This window comes from Eretmochelys imbricata, chromosome 18 (genome assembly GCF_965152235.1).
Source record: "Eretmochelys imbricata isolate rEreImb1 chromosome 18, rEreImb1.hap1, whole genome shotgun sequence".
NCBI classification, from domain to species: domain Eukaryota; kingdom Metazoa; phylum Chordata; order Testudines; family Cheloniidae; genus Eretmochelys; species Eretmochelys imbricata.
In genome coordinates, this window is record NC_135589.1 from 17,182,664 (window position 1) to 17,207,205 (window position 24,542).

A 24,542-nucleotide genomic window follows, 5' to 3' on the forward strand; every position below is an offset into this window, starting at 1 on the left:
CAACAGGACTCCCAATTAGATAGTTTCATGGCCTGGGCTGCAAAGTCATTCCCTAGGGCGTTAATCCCAATTAAAATGTGGAGGCCAAGTCTTGCTTGTCCCAACACTCCCCCATCCCCACCCCCCCAGTGCGAGCCTGTTTCCTTCAAAGAAGAGTTTGCTTTGATGTGAGGCAATTAGTTTGATTCTTCTGAGGGAACTTGTCGAAAGCAGGTCATTTAAAGATGAAATACCAGCTGGGTTCTTCTATGGGAAGGGACAAAGCATCCGGGCTTTGAAAGAAGAACATGGCTTCTCCTCTCTTTCTCACACAACCCCCACACTTCTCTGTGTCCAGTTGTCTGGACCCGATCAGCACAGGATCAGTTTAATATCTAACATGTACAATATTTGAGAGGTTCTCCTGCACTGGAAGGGCACTGACCCAATGATCTAGACCTTTCCTCCCTATCTTTATTGTGGCCTTATTATCTAAGCCTCCGTTAGTCATACCGACCTGCATCTCTGCCCCTCACCACCACCGCTATTCCTAATCCGAGCCCTCTCCTGAGCAGAGAATGAAAACTGTGCCAAAATCCACTGGCAAGGGTTCAGGCTGAGACCACCAAACGCATTTTCGCTTGTGATTTGAACCCAGATCCCCAGAGGCTGAGGATAGAACCCAGGAGCCCTGACTCCTAAACTTCCTGCTCCACCCACTAGGCAACCTAAGGAATATTGCATTCAGAATCCCACTGACAGTTAGATATAGGTCACTGACCAAAGGCAACAGAGACTTTGTTAGCTCAGCTTGGTCTAGTAACCCCATTCAGTTGCATTGATCAAATCTGCATTAACACGGTTAGCCTTTTAGACCCGAGCAGTTAATCAATATTTGGGATCTTGTGGATTGTTTCAGTTAGGGACAGAAATTGATGATGGAGTCAGGTATTTCTTTGATGCAATCCTGTTTATTTACAAAGAACGTACATCAAGTCCTGTTTCCCTGAACACACTAGGAATCAAAAAGCAGCAAGACAGTTTCTCTGTTCAAAGATTCCAGCCAGCATTCTGCTCAAAAGCTCTCACTTTCGTTTTTTCCCCCTCAAGGTCACACATTTCTCTCGCTGTCTCTGTGGTTTCCTTGTTGCCTTCACTGTTTGAGGTGTTTCTGCCGCTTCTCTCCTGCGCACAGATGCACGGCTACAATCAAATATATCCCTCATCCTTGCATTTGTTATCAGATCCCCAGGAAACTCCTGGAACCACATGGCCCACCCACTGCCCAGGCTTGAAAGCAGTCTAGTCCTTGGGCAATCATCTTCTATTGTTTCAGCTATCACTAAACAGAGGGGCAATTCATTGTTCCCTCAGTTCCCCTGTTTGGAAGACTGAAGCTGTCCTGCATGATAACAATGACGTGGTACCACGCCCAACCTTCAGCATAACAATATTTATATATTGTGCCTGTGAACTGAAGCAGAGATAAAGGCTCCTCCCTCACAAACCTCAGCTGGTGAATTATTCATGAACCAGATTCCTGGCCTGATGATGGGTCAGACCGGGTCAAATGCTCCCCCCTTCTCCCCTTTTTAATGGCTTCCCTTGCAAATACATTATTAGTTGGCCGAGCCAGTCTGGGGAGTCTGAATGCAGTTGGAGCGGCAGAGGGTACAACTCTAACATGTGCCAAATGGTCTGAGGGCTGGTCTCCCCCAGCTGCTCAGACGCACAGACTTTGAGTCTTCCAAGATAGTTGCAGCGGCTGCAGTTGTCTGACTGATTAAAGGAATTAGCTGGCCTTTAAAATGGCTTGCGCTTCGCCCCCAAAGGATACTGGGAAATTCATCGCCAGGATTAAGATTGGAATCCCTCTTCCAAAAAAAAAAATAAATAAATCACATGGGAGATTGAACTCAAGTTTTGCAAGACACAGTGGAAGGGGATTCTCCATCCCTCTCTTATAGACGGGAAACAAACTGCCGCAGCCTGTGTGAATTCCTGGCACATTGCTTTAGTGCGTATGACGTGCATGGCCTGGAGAAAGGGGACAGGTCAAGGTTGGATGAAAGGGCCACCCTATCCCCAATAACAAGATGATGCGCTGCACTCCTCCGATGACAGAGGAGAATAAGGGCAACAGCCTCTCCTGTAAATTACTACAGGAGGCGGGTCCTTTCTCCATCTATCCCTAGGAAAACAAACTCCTTTAGTCATCCATAAGGGGACTGCAGATGTTACGCATGCTTCCTCCCGGACACAGGAGCAGGGAGGATGTCAGGTGATTCCCAGAGCCAGGCTCCATTTCTGCACTTTGCAAGGCAGGGAGGAGAAGAGTTTTTAAAATTCCTAGCAATTGTACCTCATTCACAACGAAACATGCCTTGGTTTATCTGTGCTCTGAGCCTATCAGCGCTAACCCTAAGCAGGGCTGGGCCATGTCAGTATTTGAATAGGAGACCTCCCAGGAGCAACGGGGGAGTGTATGAATTAATGCTAGAGACACTGGGGGCGGCAGGCATTCTCCTGCAATGCTGAGAAACTAAACAGGACCGAGCTAGGGCATGAGGCAGAGGGAACAAAAGGGACTAGAAACTAGGGCAAAAATGACCAAGTTTGGATTATTTAAAATACATGATATCTCCTGACAAAAATTTCAAATTAAAATTTCTCTTCAAGTTTTTGAGAGACTTCCTTTATTCAAAAACCTCCCCCTTGGTAAGCACAGGTCATTATTGTACTTCACTGCATTTTGGAAACCATACCCATCTCAAGTTCCTCATCATCCGTCCCTTCCTTGTCTCCTTCCCGATTGGCTATCACATGCTCTGCCCCTCTTTGTTGATTGGCCAGCAATAGATTGCCATTCTGCTCAGATCTGGTGTCAAAGTGAAGGTGCTTTGGGTAACCGTGCACTTGTTCCTCATCCATTCGGGCGTTCACTTTGTTAACAATGTCTTGCCAGCTGCAGCAAAGAAAGAAATAAAAACAGAACAAGCCACACAGCTTGTTGGCATTTCATAATCTAAACGCAAGCAGGGGGGAAAAAAACCAAACCAACACAAAGAGAAACCCACCTCCCACACATGCAAAACTCCTGCCTAATTGTACATCTCCGGCAAAGGGGCCAATAGCATTAGTTATCCCTTCAAGCTACATGAAAAAGCTACAGAACAATTAATATGCTACACAAATGCCAAATAAAATATGCTTTATAAATGCAATGTATTGTTAGAACTGCTTTAATCTCTTATTCATGCCCTGTGATAAATTATCCGTATAGCAGTGGCAATATTTTCTAACTCCAAATTGATACATTTTCATGCTTCCCACATATTAGAAGGCATAAATTTGCCTTTTTGGAAAAATACCAAACCAAAAGTCCTCTAAATAAAGGCTGAGACATAAAAAGTAATAATGCTACGTGTACCACAGTCTTCTAGTAATTGGTCCAAACTCTGAAGAATCATCATTGAGAACTGTAGAGTTTTGAACTCCGAGTGTAGAAAGCTTTTTTAAGAAAAATAACGATCCAGTAACAGCTTTGTCATCCGGCATGTTGAGGGAATGGGGGGGTGCCAGTTAGTCAAATATTCCAGTTCACTAAGAGTTATACTTACTGATGGAATACCAATTTTCCGGGATGAGGCAGGGAGAAAGGGTGTGTGTGTGGGGGTTACGGGCTCTGGGCTGGGGCAGGGGGCTGAGTGCGGGAGGCGTGAGGGTGCCAGCTGGGGGTGCTGACTCTACGGTAGGGCCGGGGATGAGGGGTTCAGGATGCAGGAGGGGGTTGGGGTGTGGGAGGGAGTTTCGGTGTGGGAAGGGGCTCAGGGCTGGGGCACAGGAGGGGTTTCGGGATGCCACATCTGGGCAGCGCTCACCTTGGGCAGCTCCCCACAAGCTGCGACATGTCCCCACTGCTCCTAGGAGGAGGCGCAGCAGATGGCTCTGTGAGCTGTCTCTGCCCACAGGTACCCCCCCTGCAGCTCCCATTGGCCACAGTTCCCGGCCAATGGGAGCTGCGGAGCCCGCACTCAGGGCAGGGGCGGTGCACGGAGCCCCCCATGGCTGTTCCTCTGCTGAGGAGCAGCAGGAACACGTCGCCGCTTCCGGGGAGCCACACGGAGCCAGGTAGAGAGCCTGCCAGCCCCGCACCAACCGGACTATAAACCAGACTTTCAATGAAGATCAGAAATTCCGGTTTATAGAGCTTTCTGGCTGGTAAAGTGCCAGATAGCTCCACTTTTACTGTATAAGGAACTTCTTGTAGTGTAGCACGGCAGATAGCCTTTTCCTTGTCTATTTTAATAAAATCTCTCTCATAAGCTCTTTGTAATAATTGTGACAGATGTTGTGGTGAAAAAGTCTACTTGGGTGTCCTCTTTCGGGGAGGTGGTGGTGGGGTGTCTGTCTCTGTTAGCGCCCGACCTCTGCGACCAGCCTGCGAGCCTGACTCTGAGCTCTGGGGAAGAATGGGCAGCTCCTTCTGGCCAGCCATGAGCTAGGCTGGGAGTTTGATCCTTCCCTGTGAATGCTATGCCTCAAACATGCGCCTGTTGCTACCTGGATCCACTGTCTGTCTGTCTGCTTCCCTCTTGGCACAACAAGGCTTTAATGATGGTTGGCAACGGGACAAATGCTAAATGCCATGCCCTTCTTCTCCTCAATGCTGCCATCTCTGCATGGTACCTGTACCAGCCACTGAGCTCAGAAGCCCATCTCTACATGGCTAGTCAGAGGCTCCACTCCCTGTCTATAAATGTGCATTACAGATGCAGAGATGGATTGTGGAGGGGGCTGTAGAGGGGTGTTTAAGGTAGAATACCTATGCAGACGTTCTCATCCAGTGCCAGAGGGAAGTGTCTTTTATGCAGGGTACAAAGATGGCCCAGACTTCTCCAACAAGGGAGTCTGTTCTCCACCCAGCTCATTGCAGAAACGCCACATGATGGACAAGATTCAAATCACCCAAGCACCTAGCCTCGCGCTTCTGAAGATCTATAACACACTAAGAGCCAAACCCAGACCTTGAGATTCACTCGAATGGCACCTACCTACACCAGACCTGAACGTGGCCCTGATTTCTGAGGAACGACTTCAAATTTTTAGGGGGTGAACCTAAAGGTTCAGAATCCAGGGAAAGCCCCCAGAAGACCAGTTTGCTTCTCTGAACACTTTGTTCCCGGGAAAGCAGCAGGGGAAACTCTCCAGAACAGCTACAAACCCTTGCAACATTTCACCACTTCCATCACCAATCCCAGAGGCACGGAGACTTTCAGGAGTGAAAAATGATGGGCACTACCAGAACTTTTAATCCTCAAAAAACAGCTTCAGTTCACGATCAGATTCCTCCTTTATACAGCCTGAGATCCCCAATTCAGATGCACACACCAGCTGAGATTTTCAAATCTGCCTGAGAGATTTGGACACCCAGTTGCCATTAAAATTAGTGGGACTGGTGCATTCAACTCATATGTCTACTTTGCAGGTTTGCCCTGGGTCCTGGCTCATGCACATGTGAGCACGTTAGCTAAACCCGCCTCCGAGAATCCACATTGCTATGCCATACATGCCCTATACTCTGTAGACCTGTGTCCCCACTGGGGCTGCAGCTACCTGTGCCTGGCGCAAGGATTTCTGGGCGTATCCCAGAATTCTTGGTGCCTAGCCAACTGGAGCCACTCTAGGATTTGGTTCCTGGCTTGTTGTAGAACTTGTCTGTCCTCCCTGAACCCTTGTGTGGAAGTGGTTTCAGCTCGCCAAAACCAGCTCTCTTCTGCCTGTTCCCACCAGGCTCAGCTGCTGCATTTAAAGCCAGCACACTGCCACTGCGCAAGCTTTTAGAAAGGAAATTGCAGCCAGAATATCATCCTGGATCACCCACCACAGAAACAATCAAAATGTAAATCAACTATCAAGGGCCTCTCTGGAATCTGCTGATCTAATCCACCCCTGCAATAATTCCTCGCGTTGGACAAATGGCTTCTTTGCCTCTGGCAGGCTGCGTGTTATTTTTGGCATGGACACTCCAAGAGAATGTCACTTTGATGTTCCCCCACCCCCTCACGCACTATCCAGGTAATAGGACAGTCCCTAGCTGCTCTGACGACTTCTTGACCTTAGATCCATTCAGGGAGAATGCTGGGTCCGTGCCATGCTGTGGCCTCCTTCTCCATGTGCCGAACAGCTCAACGCTTGCGTGCTCGGACTGACAGAGGGGAGTTTGTCACCAGTAAGTGTTATATGCAACCACATACAGCACTGGTCCCTTTAGTGACACCCACCTCCACTGACTTTCATGGCTCTGGAGCCCCGTCACAACAGAACCCCTTCCGTCTAGTATATTTTCTTAAAGCCAGTTCGCTTCTTAAATCCAGGTTATTAGTATGATTGCTGTCTCAGTGGAACGTAGAGGACCAGACTGAGACCCGGGCCCTACTGGGCTACATGCTTTACAGATACATAAGAAGAGGCAGTGCCTGCCCTGAGGAGCTGGCAACCTAAGTGAACAAGAACAAGAGGGAGGAAACGAACTGTTACTATCCCCATCAGAACTCCGTTGACAATTCAGAAGCGGTCTCTCCCCCAGCTTGACTGCAGCAGCAGATCTAACAGGAACCACATCTTGTTTGTTTCAGTAAAGTAAGTAGATGTAACCTGGAGATATGTAGGGAGCTGATGAGCTGAGAAAGATGCTCTTTTTGGATCAGAGCCAAACTTGGAAGAACTGCAGTATCAGAAAGTGTTTTCACACGCAGAATGCTCATTCTGCTAACTGGTCAGCAGAGACCTTCACTTAGATGGTCAGCTCTTTGGGGGCAGGGACAGTATTTTTGTTCTGTATTTGTACAGCGCCTGGCACAACAGGTCCCGTCTATGACTGGGACTCCTAAGCGTGAGCGCAATACAAACAATAAGTATCCATTTCATGATCTGAGTGTAACGGTATCCACCTACTTCTGAATCCACCTTTATTTGTAAATTACCCAGAGAGCATTCGTCTCCTCTCCCCTATACCAGGGAATGAAGGCTGAGTGATGGAGGTTGCTATGTACAAAGAGGCCTTCTGCATTTGTCTAATAAAAACTACAGCCCCTCAAGAGGGTCGGAAATTTCCATACGAAGGCCTCACCTAAATTCAAGTGCATCTACTCAGGAGAATGCGCCAGAATTTAACTCAAGAGATTTAACAAACATTTTAAATCAGTGCAACGTTTATATGTAGACAAGGTCTAGGTGTCCACCTTACAGTCATGTAAGGCTCTTCAAAGAAGCTTCCCCTGCTGGTATGATGGAGACATGGACCCAAGCAACAGCTCCATCCACAAGATGGAAGAAAATCCACAAATGAGAAGAGGATAGAACCTTCACCTCAAACCCAGATGCAAAGCCAGGAGAAGTCAGCATCTCAATTGGGGCCAGTTGCCTGCTACTTCTTGATTACCATATAACCTTGAAGATGACAAGCCTTCAGATCTTGCTTTGATTGTTCCCACAGAGCTTGATGGATTACTAATTAATTAGTGGAAAACATGAGTGAACCTCAGCTTTAATACACAGCTTAACGCCTCTTAATTAGAGAAGCTGATGGGATCCCTTAACAGCCCTGCTGCCGAAGATGTCTGGCTTCCACTTTGCTGTATTTCTTCAGCTTGCTAAACAACACCATTTTTATTTTTAAGTTCCCCACCGCAGAGAGGCTGGCAGAAGTCAAATCAAAATTCTGCTCTGCCATTTCTTCCAGCTAAGACTCAATCCATGCCCTGCACCCTGCTCAACAGAAGCTCCTCAGTCTCTCCTTACTGCACAACACCTACAGGACTGGTAGACAAAGCCCACCCTGCTGGCTAAATGCAGCCCGTGGAGAGCTCCGCAACATGGCACCCTGTTGCCCTCCCCTTTCACATGGAAATGGAACCCACCAGGCCATGCGTCCTAGCATGCAGCGCTGCATCTTGACACGAGTGGCCTGCAGCTTGAAGCAAGACGGATGTTTCATGGGCAAATCAAGAAAGAGCAGAGCATGCTAGGACCTGGAGTCTTCATTTGCAGCTCTTTATATGGAAGATAACACTGAACACCCCAGCAAGGGGAAGAGTTCAATGGGCCAGTCTTGATGACTTTCTTTAGCATTCTTCCCCCTAAACTCTGAGAGTAAGAGGAGAGACCTGCAGTACAAACCTTTGCATCTGCGCCTGTTTGTTCCCTGCCAAGGGATGGTTGGCTGGAGCCGCCTCCTTCTCCAACGTAGATGGGTGTTTCAGATGGGGCACCACCCGTCTGGGAGCATGGTTTTCCTCACTGGTTTTCCCCTGAATGCTCACCACCATCTTGTGATCCTGCAGAGAGGACAAAGATCTGTACAATCTACCTGGCCTCTTGGACCCACACTGCCGCCTTGTGTTTGGAAGGTTCCTGGTTTTGGATCACATCCTTCATCAGGGAACATTGGGACAGGAATTGCTCTGCAGGGGAGATGCATTCCCTGCCAGCCATGCTACCATTTTCTGAGAAAAGGAAAGTAATTCATGTCCCAGAGAGTTAAGAAAAATACCTTTCTGTTGGGCGGGCTATGTGAAATGTACTTGCCCTGTACTCAGCAGGCCAATGCCCATGGGACAAAAGGGCAATCCTATGGTCACACCTTAAAACAAGGGTACAGTAATTACTATGTAACTACACTGCGATTAGTGTTATTATACTGTGGTTTGGTTTGTCAGGATGTAATTAACACTTACTCATCTTCACAACATCTCTGTGAGACAGGCCGGTGCTATTAACAACTCCATTTTACAGATGAGGAACTGAGGCGTCAAGTGACTTGTTCAAGGTCACACAGGAAGTCTATGGCAGAGTAGGGAGTTGAACCCATTCTTCTGAGTCCCAGGCCAGGGCCCTAGTCACTGGACCATCCTCCTGAGTACATACAGGATGTCCTTACTCAAGGCTGAGACCAAGAGTGTTTCTGGACCAGGCCAGCCGTGAAAATCCACATCCACATGTGGTTTGAAACATAAATATAGTTTGGGGGTCCCCAACCAGAGGCTGCATAAAAGATGCCTGCAGTGATGCACAGAGAGAGAAATAGGCACTGACTGATCAGGGACCAACACGGCCAAAAGCCAAGATTTCTGGTGCCTCTTTCCCCCACCCGCACTCTATAATGTGTCCCCCGCCCCCGTCTCCAGTCTTCCTGCATACACCAATGCCCAGCTTCACTTGGCGGGTCCCTACACCTGGCTAAGGCAGCATTTTTAGCTCTACCTGCCCATCACCGTGGGACCCTGAGATGTGGGTTCCTGGCTCTGCCGCAGACTTGCTGTGCGGTACCAGGAGAGTCGCTAACTGGTGGGAGTCAATGGGAGCTGTGGGTGCTCAGCACCTCGGGAAAGAAGGTTCTTAATCTCTCTAAAACAGCTGCAATATGGGGATGATCATATTCCCCCACCTCATTGGGCGGGGGGGAGGGGGGTGTATGGGACAGTGAAGGGGGGTGTTGGGCAGATAAATTCATGATGGCCACAAAGTGCTTCGATGCCATGGTGAAGAGGGCAATAGAAAAGGCCATGAATAACTAGGATAAATATGGATGAGCAGTGCCCTCCAGAGCTAGATGAATGAAAAGGAGAAGGAGAGGACTTGGCTGGTCACCCACTAATTCCCTGTCCATTGGCTGACGGTGGAGTCCGTTCCACTGACTGCACAGCAGAAGAACCAGCCTGTAGCTGATCCCCATGGATTTTATGGGCCTCATCCAAAGCCCATTGGAGCAAGTGGACAGGATCCTCCTAGTATGTGGCTGAAGCCCTAGGTCCACCTCTGGACTGTAGCTAGACGGCGAAGAAGGGTAGACAGGATGAGGTTAGATGAAGACACCCACGGCGACCTATTTGCAGAGCGAGTATCCTCCCAGGAGCAGGAATCCCCGCTGCCATAGGACTGCAAGCTCCAGCCCTTCTCTGAACTACTGACCAGCAGTTTGCAAAGGGAGTGACTCAGAGTCTAGCGAGAACAGGGAAAATGAGAAGCAGAAACAGTCCGACCACTTCATTAAGTCCTGCTTGGCTGCCCCGCAGGCTGCAGTCAGCACTCTCCCCCTGGAGGAGAGCACCCAGGGAAGAGGAAACGCAAACACCTCGCAAAGGATGGTTTCCTGAAGACTGAGCAAGAGAGGGAAGAAATCTGCAAATGGAAACCAAAGCTGGAAACCAAAAGCGGTCAGACTCCAGGGGAGGAAAAAAGTCCTCTCTCACAATCAACAGAAATAAAAACACCCTGCTTGTTCACAATGAATCTAGGGGCAGCAGTTGCTGCAGAGTAGCCCATTAAACCGTGCCACAGCACTCTGGGGACTGGAAAATGGGGGGTGCACATTAATATTTAGGGAAACAGTCAGATTCCAGTGCAAAGCTGCTCAGAATTCAAAGTTTGCCACACTTCATGGCACAGGCACCCCCTGAAATTTTTCACCTGGGGCGCACTCACCCGGCAGTGGTGGCGGGGCCTGACTCCCCACTCTGGTCGTCATGACCCAGCACGCGAGATCGCAGAGCCACTCACCAAAATTTGACCTGGCAACTCCGTCTTGATGGAGGAGCTTCAGAGCCAAACCCGAGTGGCGCTGAGGCACTGCACAATGGGTCACAATGCCACTTGGTTTGGGGGCCCCCTCAAATGGGAGCCTGGGGCAAACTGCCCTTTTGGACCCACCCTCTGGGCAGCCATGTCCCCTGCCAAGGGTATGCACTGTGCGTAACGTGTGTGTGGCTGCGGGCCCCACTGCTTCATTACAGACTGCAGGAATTGACTCAATTTTGTGCTGAACGATGTCTGTTTCCCAGGACAGGGGGCTGGTTTCACTTCCAAATTTAAAATGAGGCTGCTGGACCCAAACAGACCCTGTGGTTCTCACTCACTCCCTAGCTCCCAGCCTGTGCTGTCTAGTGTCACAGGCTCTCCCTAGGTCCCGGCCTGGATTACACAGCTGACTGCGCTCCACTTACCGAGTTCCCATTCTGCACACTGTTCACTGTCCGTGTGAATCGGATCACAGGGCTGTCCCCGTGCCCCTGTGGCCAGGCAGGCAGGGCTGCTGGTGGTGGGTTGGCTTCCTGCAGTGGGGCGGGATGGGCGAACAGCACATTGCCCTGGGGCCTGGGGCCATCATTATTACGCGAGGTCTGGCCTTGGGGCAAAGTTCCCTCTCCCTGGCTCCTGACCCCAGAGATCTGTGGTCTCATCAGGCTCCCTCCAGGGGGCTTCTCCTGATCCACGGGGCTCAGCGGCATTTTGGCCCCGTTGGCTGCAAACACCTGGAAGGAGGAGAGAAGGAAGAATTTTGCAAGGCTGTGTTACTTACGGAGAGCAGGAAGGGAGAAGAATTAGCCCCAGGTACTCAGCCACCCCATCAAGCAGCATTCCTCTCCCCAGGAGACTTCACATGCCCAGGTTGGAACCCAGCAAGGCCCAATGCCAGGGTACAGTACCTTCTGCCTAGAGAACTGTAAATGGTTGCTGCCCAGCACCGGGGGCTGTTCCTTCAATGCCTGGAACTGCTGTTGCCCCTTCACAGGTCCCACTTCCTTGAAACTTGGCATCTTCTGCAGAGCTTCCTTGAGCTGCCTGAACTCCTCCATCTGGGTCTGGGGCAACGAGAAGGGCAAATAAACACTCAGGTGACAAAGGGTTAATATTTCCCCGCTGGGAAAAGTCATCACTACAGAGTCCTGCTCTCCTCTAGACTGCGGTGGGGCGTTCGTGTGCAAGAAGGAGCTGAAGAGAATTCACATCTATTGTCCAGCACCACCCCATCACTGACTGCAGCAAGCCCCCAAGAAGAGCTAGTCTCCGCCACGGTCATTCTCCCATCTGTCCCGACTGCACTGATGTCCCGCATTTCAGACTCAGTTTTTCCCTACCCCAGCAAGCCTGATGGCGTCCAGCTTTTACCATCCGTTTTTTACATCGGAAATGCTGACCCATGAAACCGACTTTTCAAACAGTGCTATTCACAGCCTATGTTGCAGAATGGATTCCTTCTGCACTTACACCTCTGGTTTTCTGGTCCCTTTCATTCTGGGTCACATGTACGTTCGGGTCAAGGCTCTTTTCCATGGAGCCATTTCTCAGTGGATGAGTTCATCTCAGAGGGATTGACAATAATTGGCTTAATTCTACTTGACAATTCAATTTACTTCAATGAAAATGGATTCCCCTGGACTCCAAGGCAAATGTAACACTTTTCTCTTTGCTGCGGCTTATCAGCTCATTTCCTCCCTCCCCACCCTAGAAAGCGAAAGGGCTTGAAAAAGCCTTTCAGGAGGGGCTTGGCACGCCTCTCCGTTTTATTCATAGGGAAGTCTGCGTGGGAGGAGGGGAGGGGAATTCTTTTCATCTGATTGCCAAACCGGAGTTGGGCGATAAGTCTTCCAAGCAGAGAGGAAAGTTTGGGAGGAAACTTCCTTGAGCAGAGGTTGTTGATTTCAAGTCTCTCCTTTGCGATCATATTTTGCTTTGACCTCAGGGGTGGCAGTGGTGGTTTTTTAAGAACAGACAAGGCAGCACGGGAAAGGAGGTAGGGAGTGGGTTGTGGGACACAGAGGATCAGCCCAGCTGGTAGGAGATTAGCTAGATTAGAACAAACCAGAGAGATTTCATTCTAGCAAACCCGGCACAGACTGATTCACTCTGCAAGGCCTTGGGCGAGAGTCATTTCGCCCCTCTGTGCTTCACTTCGCCCATCTGTACTATCAGAACACCAGCTAGTCAATGCTCCTGTCAATTTACTAAGGCGTGCCAAGTGCTTTGCAGTCCTTGGATAATGAGCACGCTCTGTAAATTCCCTTTGCATGAACACTCACCTGTCATCTGCAGCAGGAAGGCAAGATTGGTGCAAATCAGCACCGCACTGATTACAAGAATTGCTGGCTGATGCAGGAATCTGCTTGCTTAGCTACCAAGAGCGAAATCCTGGCCCCAGTGAAGTCGATGGCAACCTAAATTCAACCCTCTTGTGCATGATTATGATAGTCTTTTACTGTGTAATCACAAACTCTTCTTTCCACAGGACACAGCACAAGGGAGTGAAATAAGGTAACACAAGCAGCCTTAGTTCTGGCATTTCCTAATTTCCGAGTACTTCAGTTTGTACCCATAATAATCTTTTAACATGTTTTTTTAAATGTCAGAGAGAAAGGGTTTGTGTGTGAGAGATACACACACACACAAAATACGCTTCATTTTCCCAACTGCTTTGCTATAATATCCCCAGCACAGAATCCACGAAAGAGCATTTGAGAGGTGCTTAGCTAAAGAATTATTCACCCTTGATCCTGCATTCGCTGCCAAGGTGCAAATGCTCTCAGCACTTAGTGAGCCAGACAAGAATATTTTAGCTACAAGGGTGTCTGGTAACGGACATGGAGCCTCTCACCGGTAGCACTTCGGGTTTTGACCCCGAAAACCTGCCACCCTCCACCAGCTGTTCAATGGCCTATACAAGCTGGCTCGGTCTCAATCTGCTTTGTAGAGGACAGGTGCCCACATCACTAAATCCACATTTGAGACTATTTCTGAGAGTTTTGGTAAAGACGCCAAAACGATGCAAAGCTGAGCTGCATTTCAGTCTGCAGGACGGGTGCTGTCAGGTAGGGCAGGGGCACATGTCTGGAGCCGCTTGCATCACCTGCTGGTTTTGGTGCTGGTTAAGGATGCTGGCCTATTTAAATCTCGGGCGGGAGGGCCTAGGCCCACCCAAAACTAAAGCCCCGCCCCCAAACTGAGAGAGGGGCACCAGCACCAGGATCCAGCTGATTTCTCAGAACAACAACAGGCATAGGAGTGAGGGTCAATACAAGGGCACCAGCTGGAGACACCAGGCAGAAGACGCCGGACAACGCCCACCACTCCCTGAAGGAATGAGCGGATGCTGTCCAGAATTTGTGAAACAGTGAGGGACAGAAGTAGGCCCCAGTGGAGGGAGCTGGATTGACTGAGGTCCTTTATTTATTGGGCACATCAGGGACCACGCTTGTGCGAGCCGTCCCACCAACCTGCCTCAGCCATGAGGAGGAGGGGAAAGGCAGTTCAACCACCAGGCTAGTCTCCGAGTACGTTGGTGGTCGTTTGGGCACCTGCCCATGGGGAAATTTACTCAGCTACCCCCTCATCCATCCAATTAAATGTCACATGGGCCAGCAAACAGCTGTCACAGAGCGACTGCGTTCAGATCCAGAGACCTGGACTTGAGCCAACAGCCGGCGCTGGATTCAGGGAACTAACCTGAAGTGATGAACCCTTCGTGATGTTGGCACTCCCTGGAGCCATCCAGAGCAGAGCAGGCCAGGAAACAAGAATAATGTTACAGATAAGGGGAAGAAAAATCCCCTCCCCTCCAGCCCTTAGCACCCCCGGCGCCTGGCTCAGGGGAAGGATTGGCTGTCAGCCGCATCCGGCCACAGCCAGCTCCCCGCTTCTGAGCTTAGCGCACAGCCCAGGAGAGTGTGACAGCAGGCTGTTAATTAGCAACAGAACACGTTAATCCAGCCGGTGACATGACTTCAGAAAATATATTGACAAAGCAGCTGGAGGGTCTGGCTCATTTCGAGGGCCTTAGAAAGACACTGATCTCCCCCTCGGTCTCTCCTGTCCCTCAGTAATCTGCAAAGTCCCAGCTTTGTCCGGTTTGCGCAGTGCCGCACTGGAAACGCAGTGCCTGCCCGTAATGGGGGCCCCGTGGCTCCCAGCCCTGCCTTGGAGCAGTGGGACTCCTGCAATGTGCTGGGATTCAGGGGCCGTGTTGATCGCAAGCGCCTCTCCAGGAAACCTGCATGCGTTACATGCTCCTTGCGCTTCAGGCCTCCCTCTCTGCCCCCTGCCTCAAATACTCAACCCCCGTTCGGCAGCTTTTACAGCTGAACAAGGACATGTTGTTGGTGTCACTCTTAGGAACCCTTCCAAGGCCTCCCCCTCTGCAAAAGCATCAGCGCACAAAGCAGCCGGAGAACCATTTTCTACCGTTTGCGAGTGCCTATTTGTATTCCCAAGCGAGTCCCTGTCTCAACCAGGCAGGACTGCCCTGCACTATTTCTCTCTGCAGTTAATTGGATAGCCGTCGGCAGAAGGTGACCAAACACCACTCGGGATGGAAACGTTCCTGAGATCTGGGTTTAATGACACACACTGGTTATTGCGGGAGGAATTAACCCACAGAGAGGTTGGTTAATGCTTACTACTGTCTCAGTCATGCAGCAGGGATCATTGTGACTCCAAGGGCTGGGCCCAGCCCAGTGCTCGGAGAGGTTTACGGGTCCTGAAAGCATCTGTCCTGCTCCACCTTTGCAACCATCTCAGCCAGAGACGTTCAGCAGCCGCCTGTATTTGTCATTTGTTGTTTGCACGATGGTCGTGTCTATGGACCTCAGTTAGGGATTCAGGCTCCCCATCGTGATATGCCTCACGCAAACACCTAATGAAAACACAAATCCCCGAAGAGCTGCTTGCATCAAGAGCTAGGATTAGCAGTGGAGACTTCAGACCATTTGAGAACAGGGGCTCAGAGGATTTTAGCAAAGATACGTTGGAACTCCAGTGGCTGGGGAGGAAGCAAGCTGCTAATCAGAATGGCGTGATCTCACGGTCAGTGGTCTCACACCCTGCTACCACCTTTTAAGAGTGCAGAACAGTTGTCCCTAATACTAGGGGACCCAAAACCTTGCCAGGACCATACTGGTCTCTTAGTCTAGCATAGCGATGGGCCTCAGCCCCAAAGCTCAGATCCAGATTTCTCCCCAGCTCAGGGTTTTTGTTCATCCCCTTACAAGCAGATGTTCCTGAATCTCTTCCTCCCCAAAGCCAAGGGTTTTGATTCCCATTCTAGTAGCATGATAGTCTTGGGATTCATTCTGGGCCTAACAGAACAAGGCCCAGATCAGTGTAACCTTTGATCTCTGAGATGATATTGGGGTTGGGTCAGTTTGGGATAAGCAGAATTAAAAGATGTCAAGGGAAAATGTCCGTACAACCAACCCCACAAAGCCCCTGCAGGAACACAGGCTGCGAAGCTCTTTCCAAAGGATTCAGACTGAAAAAAGCAGATCATGGAGGACTCCAGGCTCCATAATACAGAGAGCTGAGTGCTAGAGGTAAGTAGATCCTTGGGGGACTTGCCAGACACTTTTGGATGGTCTGAATTAAAACCACACCGGCTGCTTCCCTTGCTTAATCTGTGAATTGTGTAACAGACTTTTGTGCTAGAGCAGAGAGAGAAAAAACAAACAGCCATTCCAAGTGATTTCAGTGCTGGTGAAGAGCACTGAGGGGCAGCCCTGGAGGCTGAAGGCTTCCCTTAGCGAACAAAGTGGACACAACATGAACAGGATCAGAGCAATGTTCCCCAACACCTCCCTCCAGACCTGCCTCAACCCTTGTCTTTGTGCTGAGACTGCTGAGCAGGGCACCGAGGAGAGTCAGTTGCAGCATGGGTCTTGTAACGCAGACCCCTCAGCTGAGACCATCAAGTCGCTGCACACAGAGCATCAAAGGGTAACAGCTTCCAGTTGCATTGAACAGCCCACTTACAGCCAGAAGGCTGCATGTCTCATTGCCATAGAACTGAGCTGGGGTGGGAGAAAGGAGGGCAGAGCTGATCTGGACACTGGGGCTGGATATTGTATTCCCCTCCTCAGAAGAGGAGACGAAAAGAAAATTCAGCTGGCAAGAGGCTTCCCCAATGAATGATCCATCAAGGTAGTAATGGAACAGCAGTTCCCTTTGAAAGGCCGGGGGCTCTATTAAAAGCCTCGGAGCTGGAGGATGTGCTGCAGCCCCTCCTAGGCTGAACCCAAAAGGTAGGGCATTGGAAATGGAATGGAAGAAACCTTCAAGAATCGTCTCCCGAACAAAGCTTAAACGAATACTGAACATATGAAGGGCCTGGGTTGTGGCAGATTTCCGTCCAGCTCTTAGGCACTGGGAGCAAAGAAGGTGGGTTTCTTTCTGCTGTTTAACAACAAACGACCTCCGGAAGATGCCAGGGAGTCCTCACCCCTCGTTTTCAGATGGCCTCCCAGTCTATGCATGAAATCCAGTCGGTCCTCTCCATTCAGGTATCCCACTGGGATGGGAGAGCCAGAGTCAGGAAAGTCTATGGTGCAACTCAGTGTACACCACTGACTCCACAGACAAGCCCCACCTGGGAGAGCCGGCCATGCCCCAGCCGGTGGAGAGCTGTTCCCTTCAGTATTCCCTAGGGCTCTGGCTAATTAAAGCACTCCAAGGATGATGCTCCCGTCACTTCAGTTCAGAGTTTATTCCCCGGGGGGGATATTTTTCATTCTTGGGATGCTCTGCTCACATTTCCCTGTGTTCAGCTTCATCCAGACCTCCTGTGACTGCCCCTAAATAAATCCCCTCCCTTCCTAGTATCACACACTTCAAATGAGACCACTGCTCAGCCCCCCCAGCACCTTCTCAAAGCACTCTGCAAGCACAACACTTTAGAAAGTCACTAGTGCTGGTCAAGAGGCCAGGGCACAAACCAACAACAGTGGAAAGCCCTGGGAAACCTTAAGGTCAGGAGATTCCTCATCTCATCTCAGCCGGCAGCAAAGCCCAGTCTCTGATTTAAGGTCTAGGTGCACTGAGTCACTAGACCAAACCGGCTTTACAAGCACAAGGCCTCTTGCCATTAGTCCCTCTGCAACTGGGAAGCCTTATCCAGTTGGCGTGTTTGCTCTAAGCCGGTTATAAACACCATTCACCTGACTGCAGGATCAGGCCATTGCGTTCTGGCTACCTTGTTAACAGCATCTATTACCTGAGCATCAAGCAGCTGAGCGTGGACATCCTGGTGGGCCTGCCGGAGAAGCTTGCTCTCCTCTCGGAGTTTGAAGACGGTATCTGTAAGAGGAGGGAGAGAACACAGGTGAACACAGTGGTTCGGCTACGCGCGGCTCCTCGCTCGCATCCCGTTCACTCACGTGGAAACGCCGGGGCTCTCAAAGCACAAGGAAGAGCAGGTGGCATGGCTGGAGCATCCTCTCAGATACAAGCCACCAGCCCCCCCGTCAACCCAAGTAACTCCCTGCTCTAGAGAGGGACCTAGACACCAGATGGCAGCCGGGGGTGGTCAGGGGCCGTCATCATTTTTATGCCCTTTGCTGGTCAGAATAAGAGGTTTTCCTTCACTTGCAGCTCAGCTGTTCTCCTGCCGCTTACTGGCAGGCAGATAGTCATGCCAGAGCCCCTACTCTGGAAGGGGGGCGCTTCAGGCAGGGCATCTGTGACAGAGTACGGTCAACCCCCAACCACATACAGCAACTGCAGAGCGCATCAGACCAGGGGGCCAAGCCAGCACAGCCTCCCGTCTCCTCTCTCTCAGACAACCAGTGGCTTCAAAGGATGGTGCAAGAAAGCCTGGAGAAGGCAGTTCTAGGTTAACCCGGCCATTGGGAAAGTTACTTCCTAACCTGTTCAGCGGCTGGCTTATGCCCTGAAGCATCAGGGCTGTACTGCTTGCAAACTCTTCGTATCCTCACGAGAGCATGAAAGGCTACGCACCAATTCCCACATACCGCATTGCACTGAATACAAGAAAGGACTCTGTATCCCCAAGGGAAGAGACAGACTGTGCCGGCCTTATTTTGGGCTCTGCCTGAGGCTGTATTAAAACACCACTAGAATCTCAAACCTGCACTGGTGTGTATTTTAGCCTGCAAATAGATCGGAGGGACCTCATGGCAAGCGAGTGTGTGGTATTTTCACTCCTCATACAGCCACTGGGAGTGGCTGGGTCATTACACATATTGACTCTATTTCCCTATGTTAGGTATCCTCACACCTTCTGGTCAACTGTCTAAATGGGCCACCTTGATTATCACTACAAATGTTTTTTTCTCTTGCTGATAATAGCTCATCTTAACTAATTAGCCTCTTACAGTTTGTATGGCAACTTCCACCTTCTCTGTATGTATGTATATCTTCTTACTATATGTTCCATTCTATGCATCCGATGAAGTGGGCTGTAGCCCTCGAAAGCTTATGCTCTAATAAATTGGTTAGTCTCCAAGGTGCCACAAGTCCTCCTTTTCTTTTGGAGGATACAGACTAACACGGCTGCTACTCTGAAACCTAATTACAATGGTGTCTCTATTCACTGTGCATGTCACTCCCGAGGGGGGGAGGGTCTCAGCCTGGGTCCAGCGGTTTTTCTAGCCCTGCAGCCTGTGCCCAAGTCAGCTGACACGGGCCAGCCCTGAGTGGTTTATTGCAGCGTGGACATACCCAGCGGGGCCAAGATGTCACCTTTTGTCTTTAGAGCTTTTCTCTAGTGCAAGTTCAAACCTGGTCAAATCTGCAGAAAGCAGAGGGGTAGCTCCCCATGGCGGGAGAAATCCGAACCGCATGGATTAGAGCAAGGGCCTGTAAGGGGGAGACATGGTGTTAATACACATAAAGTCCTATAACAAGGGAGTGGAAAAAAACAGCAGGGAACATAAAGTAGGGGTGCGCGTGGGGGCATGGGAGAGAAGCAGACCCCAGCTCACTCAGCAGTATTTGCAAGCCTCAGAGGTCTTTGAAGAATCAGTATACAGTGATCCAAGGATCACAAAGTGCTCTACAAAAGTGGGTAGTATCTCCATGCTACCAGCTGGGAGGCAGAGACACAAAGCAGTAAAGTGACCAGTGACACAAATGAGCAAGAGCCGAGAACACAACCCAGCTGCCTTGCTGGCAAACACCTGTTCTAACCACCTCCCTGGCCCAAGAGTGGGTAATTCTCGACACAACACCTGGTAAGAACCACCTGGTTTCCAGCTGCTCTGATGCCTCCTTTATTTTCAATGACAGAGGGATCACTTGTGCTCTTTCATTGACCGGGGTTTCAGCCACCACCTTCCCACAAAAGAAAGATTTACCAGCCAGCTTAGAGTTAATAATGCAGGAATGGTATCGTACCAAGTGAACGAGCAGCCGGGAAGATGGGCACTGAATGCCCATTATCTCAGGCTGAAGTCAGACTCCTTGAATAGATTTTTTCCCGCCCCTAAGTGGTTTTTCTGAGCTTTATTCCCCCTTTGCTTTGATAAAAATCATTTTCCTCGCTGTTTTTCGCTGTGTGTTTCCAAGAGAGAGATGGAATCAAATATTTGGGTAATCTGTTTAGCTTGCACGTAGGGTTTATTTTTCCGCCCTAGTAGCATTACTCAAATATTAGTAAAAAAAAAAACCCATCAGCAGCTTTCACTCTCTCAGACCCAATCCAAGGGCTAGAAATGAACCTCGAAAATCTCACGATCTCAATAAAAATTGAACTAAATAGACATGCTCTGCAGGAATTAGAGGTATCAGCATTCCCTGCAGCAATTTTTGCCATTAGAAGAGTTTTATGTATGCTTACTGCGAATTAAAAAAGGGAGGGTTAAATTTACTCCAAAATGTACCGTATATACTCGTTCATAAGCCGAATATTTTTGGTAAAAAAGGGACGCATCAAAGAGCAGGGGTCGGCTTATAAACAGGCCTACACCAAAATTTGAGGATTTTAAATTCTATGAAATCATTGAATTGAATATCGAATACATTGTCATTTTGTTTTCCTGGAGCGTCTGCAGGTATGGAGCCCCTCAGTTCGCTGTTCCCAGCCAATGGGAGCTGTGGGAAGTGGCACGCTGAGGGGCTCCGTGCCTGCCAACACTCCAGGTAAACAAAACCTCCCGACCTGCCAGCGGCTTACCCTGATGGGCTGGGAGCCAAAGTTTTCCAACCCCTGAAATATAGGGTCGGCTTATGAAAGGGTCATACAGTTTTTACTATTTTTTACCTATCCACCTTGGGGGGTCGGCTTATAAATGAACGGGCTAATGAACGAGTATATAGGTAGGTTCTAGAATTTACGAGACCTAGTATCCGAGCACCTCTGTGTACCAAGAGAATTAGTTTGGTGGAGTTTGTGATGGAGAGGTGTGCCAGAAGGATACGTCCTTCTTATCCGTGATATAGATAATGGAGTAACTGCCACAGTCAAAATCAAAGGGGGCTGCAGCAGAGAGTTTCCAGTAAATGTTGGCCTGCACTGCGGATCCACTTTTTTGCACTTGTCTTGGATATAATAAATGAGAATATCCGAAGGGAGCCACCTTGGAATAAACGGTTCGCTGGTGACTTTGTGATACGTATGGAGACCCGGCAAACCAACTCTGAACAGCGGCAACAGAGTGAAAGTTGAGTGAACACTGGTAAGACTGAGGTGATGAAAGCTGAAGGAGGAGGACACACCATAAAAAGAAATCACAGGCAGACGGCTTAGAGAGTGAAAGAATACCTAGGATCAGTGATTGCAGACAATGGTGCCCCCCAGCATCGCGAAAAGCTGCTTCGTGCAAATGGTGGGAGCTGACCCACATGTGACAAAAAGATGCTAGTAAAGTTAAAAGGAAGAGAACATAAAACTATAATTCAACCTATCCTAATGTACGGAACAAAAAGACTTGGCCAGCCACACAAAAATAAATCTGAATGCTCTCCATCACAAAGAAAAAGGTGTTGAGATGGTCAAATGTGACAGAAAATGAAATGAAATTATAAGGGGCCTAAGATTGGATTGCCCCAACTGAAGACAAGTTGAGGGAGATAAGGCTACATTGGAATGGACATGTCCAGCAGAGATCTGAGACTCATAGCGATAGGCCAGCCCCTGCAATAAACATGGATGGAAGATGACCAAGGCGGAGGCCAAAGACTTGGTACAGGGACCAGATATCAGCAGACCTTACAGAGACCAATTTGCAAGACAGCCAGGTGTACAATCATGAGTTTTGGAAAAACTCTATAAAAGTCGGCAACCCCAAACAGGGAAGTGGCAAGAAAGACGATGACAATGACTTAGCAAGATTAAAATAGCCTGATCCCTTGGCCCTGTGCCATAAGCCACAGGGCAAAGGCTCCATCTAGCTGGCTTTTTGAAGTGTTCTTTACACATGTGCTGAGCAGCACCCCTTCTGAAGGACATGAGCGTCATACTGTGTACAACATCCCAGAACCAAACTCAGCACATGCAGTTCATCAAACCGCCAGTTGTGAAGTAAGAGATGGGAAACTGGAGTCGGGAGAGAAAGAACATAGGGGCTCAGCCTTCAGCTCCTCAGAGGAGAACAGTGAGGTGAGAATTCCGACGTTGATACGCAGACGGTACTCAGAGAAAGTAGGTACACACAGGTGTACTGTGGGACACAGGCATGGAGAATCCCAGCTAGACCCCGCCCCAGTGTGTTTCTGTCCTTCTGCTCCAGCAGAAGCTCATGCCACGTGGGCAACCCACTGGCTAGCACAATAGCACTTCAGAGCCTCCGATTTTGGATTTGGACAACCCTTAGGATCCTCCAGAGCAAGCCGTTCCCTTCCGCTGTGTCAGTGTCTCACCATGCAGCACCATGAGGACTCTGGGTAACAGAACAAGGGCCCAGATACCATGGTGAGGGGTGTGGTAGCAATACCTAGACCCAAAGAGGGAGGTGTGGAATTTCAGTACTGTCCTGCCCGTTCCAGGCAGTTTGAAAACTTCACTGCCACAGAGGCCATGTGCCTTCCATGCAACTTGTGCTGAACTTAAAACACTCACCACTTAGATTAGTGGGGCCACCCTTGGGCAGAATTCTACTCAGCAGACCCTTAACTGGGCTTCCCTACGATTCGCTTGAAGCTTAGTCAGTGCTCATGATTGATGCTGGGCGACATGGTTCAGCCAAAACTTCCCTCCCGCCCCTGTGAAAAATGCAGATGTGGCGACGCCGAAACATTTTGTGATTCTGTATCCGTTTCACCAAATGGTTCGTGTAAAACAAACAAAAAACCAAAACCCACCCCAAATTAAGAAAGTCAAAACTCCTTTTCGGGTTTGAGACTTCAACTTCCATTCGTTTTAAAAAGGCGTAAAACCCACTCAAAAAATCGAGACCAAGCCTTTTGCTTCGGGTCGCATGACACGTCGTGTTCGACCCAAAACACATTTTGGAAACTGCCAGCGAGCCAGAAACTCCGTTCTTCGCCCAGCTCTGCGGGTGAGAACCCTGGGGCCAACAGCTTCTGTTTACCCACAGGACAGTTTCTGCATGGCTGGCAGCAAGGCAAGCTTCCCCACGGACCCATGCCAACAGGATGCATCCCGAACCTCCTGCGGTGAGAGGCAGTTCATGGAGCCTGAACTCTTCAGGCCTTGGCCTCTTGGCTCAGACTGCCAATGGGGATGGTGCACGCTATGGACCCTGGGAACCAGACTGAGACCCAAACTCACTCAATACAGACCATTAAACAGCTTTCTGTCTCTACTGACCCAGCCTCCCTCCCCTGCCTCTCTCATACACGCATGCCCAACTAGCCTGTACTCTGTTCAGGATCCTTCTGGCGTTTGCGGAAGCTCACAGGCGGAAGGGCACCCTCTCCCACACCCACGCCATCCGTCGCGCCTTCTGCTCCCAGCGGCCCAGCTCCCCGCCGCGCTCACCCTGCAAGCCCGTGACTTCACTCTCCTTCTCCCGCTGCAGCTGGGCGTATTTCTGGCTGTGGGTCTCCACCGTCTTGCGATGCTCTAGTTTCAAGCTGTTCTGCTGTAGCTGCAGGTCAAGCAGCTGTTTCTTGACATCTTCATGCTGGTTCTGAACGGGGAGGGGGAAAAAAAAAAAAGCAACACTCAGGGTTGGTGCAAATCCCCCCCCCCCCCCCGCGGCTGTTTGATCCCCTCCGCTGGGACGTTTCCAAAGCACTGCCAGCCCACGTAGTTGCAGTCCCACCTCTATCACACCTCTCCAGTACAGGGCCCTCTCTGCAGCCCATCTCAGCCTCACGCCCCCATCTCCAAAGTCCCCTTGGCACCCAGGAATAGAGTCGAAGCCAAAAGTCCATTCCACGCTTGCATTTCCCCTGGCCCTCTCCCCAACTAGACACATGCTAGAATAGTTTACAGAGTAACAGCCCCATGCCCTGCAATAGCCACACCGGACGCTGAAATGCCCTCAGCTCCACTACACAATGCTATTTCCTGGCCTATTTCTAGTGCTGACCACCCAGACAACATTATTTTAGTGCAATCTCACCAGGCTGGACTGATTCATAGACATTAAGGTCAGAAGGGACCATTATGATCGCCTAGTCTGATCTCCTGCACAATGCGGGGCCACAGAATCTCACCCACCCACTCCTGGCAGGCATCTGTTCTGTCCCTGGACACAAGCGTCACCCACACCCTCTACTTTACACACATGCCCTGGAGCTGGAGGGACACCTGTCCAGGCGAGAGGGTTGAGCATCCAAGCGCCAAACAATCCCGGCCTCTTGGCTGAGGCTGTGAAGGCCAGTCAGTCAGTCAGAGCCACTCACGGCGGTGGGTGTCAGGCTGTCAAAGCATTTCCGATGGGATCTGGGACTGTGACCCACCTGCCTGTTTCATTCAGCCCTCTGATGTGTTTCAACCGCCAAGTAACGCTGCCCCGGGTGATGCTTGGGGCCGTGAAGTTCCCATATGGGAGTAGGAACTCCTGAGAGCCCGGGATGGGGGATCTGGATCCAGG

The 24,542-nt window shown here is 50.0% G+C and overlaps 1 protein-coding gene across 3 annotated transcripts in view; it reads right to left on the minus strand.

The window, feature by feature from the left end:
• Nucleotides 1-24,542, minus strand: part of LOC144276963 (uncharacterized) — a 72,084-nt gene that overhangs the window by 16,178 nt on the left and 31,364 nt on the right. For all 3 annotated transcript variants that reach the window (XM_077837434.1, XM_077837435.1, XM_077837433.1), the window contains 6 exons: nucleotides 23,480-23,630; nucleotides 17,795-17,877; nucleotides 11,466-11,621; nucleotides 10,983-11,291; nucleotides 8,161-8,318; nucleotides 2,745-2,944 (listed from right to left, as the gene is read on the minus strand). In XM_077837434.1, coding sequence (XP_077693560.1) covers nucleotides 2,745-2,944; nucleotides 8,161-8,318; nucleotides 10,983-11,291; nucleotides 11,466-11,621; nucleotides 17,795-17,877; nucleotides 23,480-23,630 — 1,057 coding nt within the window. The remainder of the gene's footprint in view (nucleotides 1-2,744; nucleotides 2,945-8,160; nucleotides 8,319-10,982; nucleotides 11,292-11,465; nucleotides 11,622-17,794; nucleotides 17,878-23,479; nucleotides 23,631-24,542) is intronic.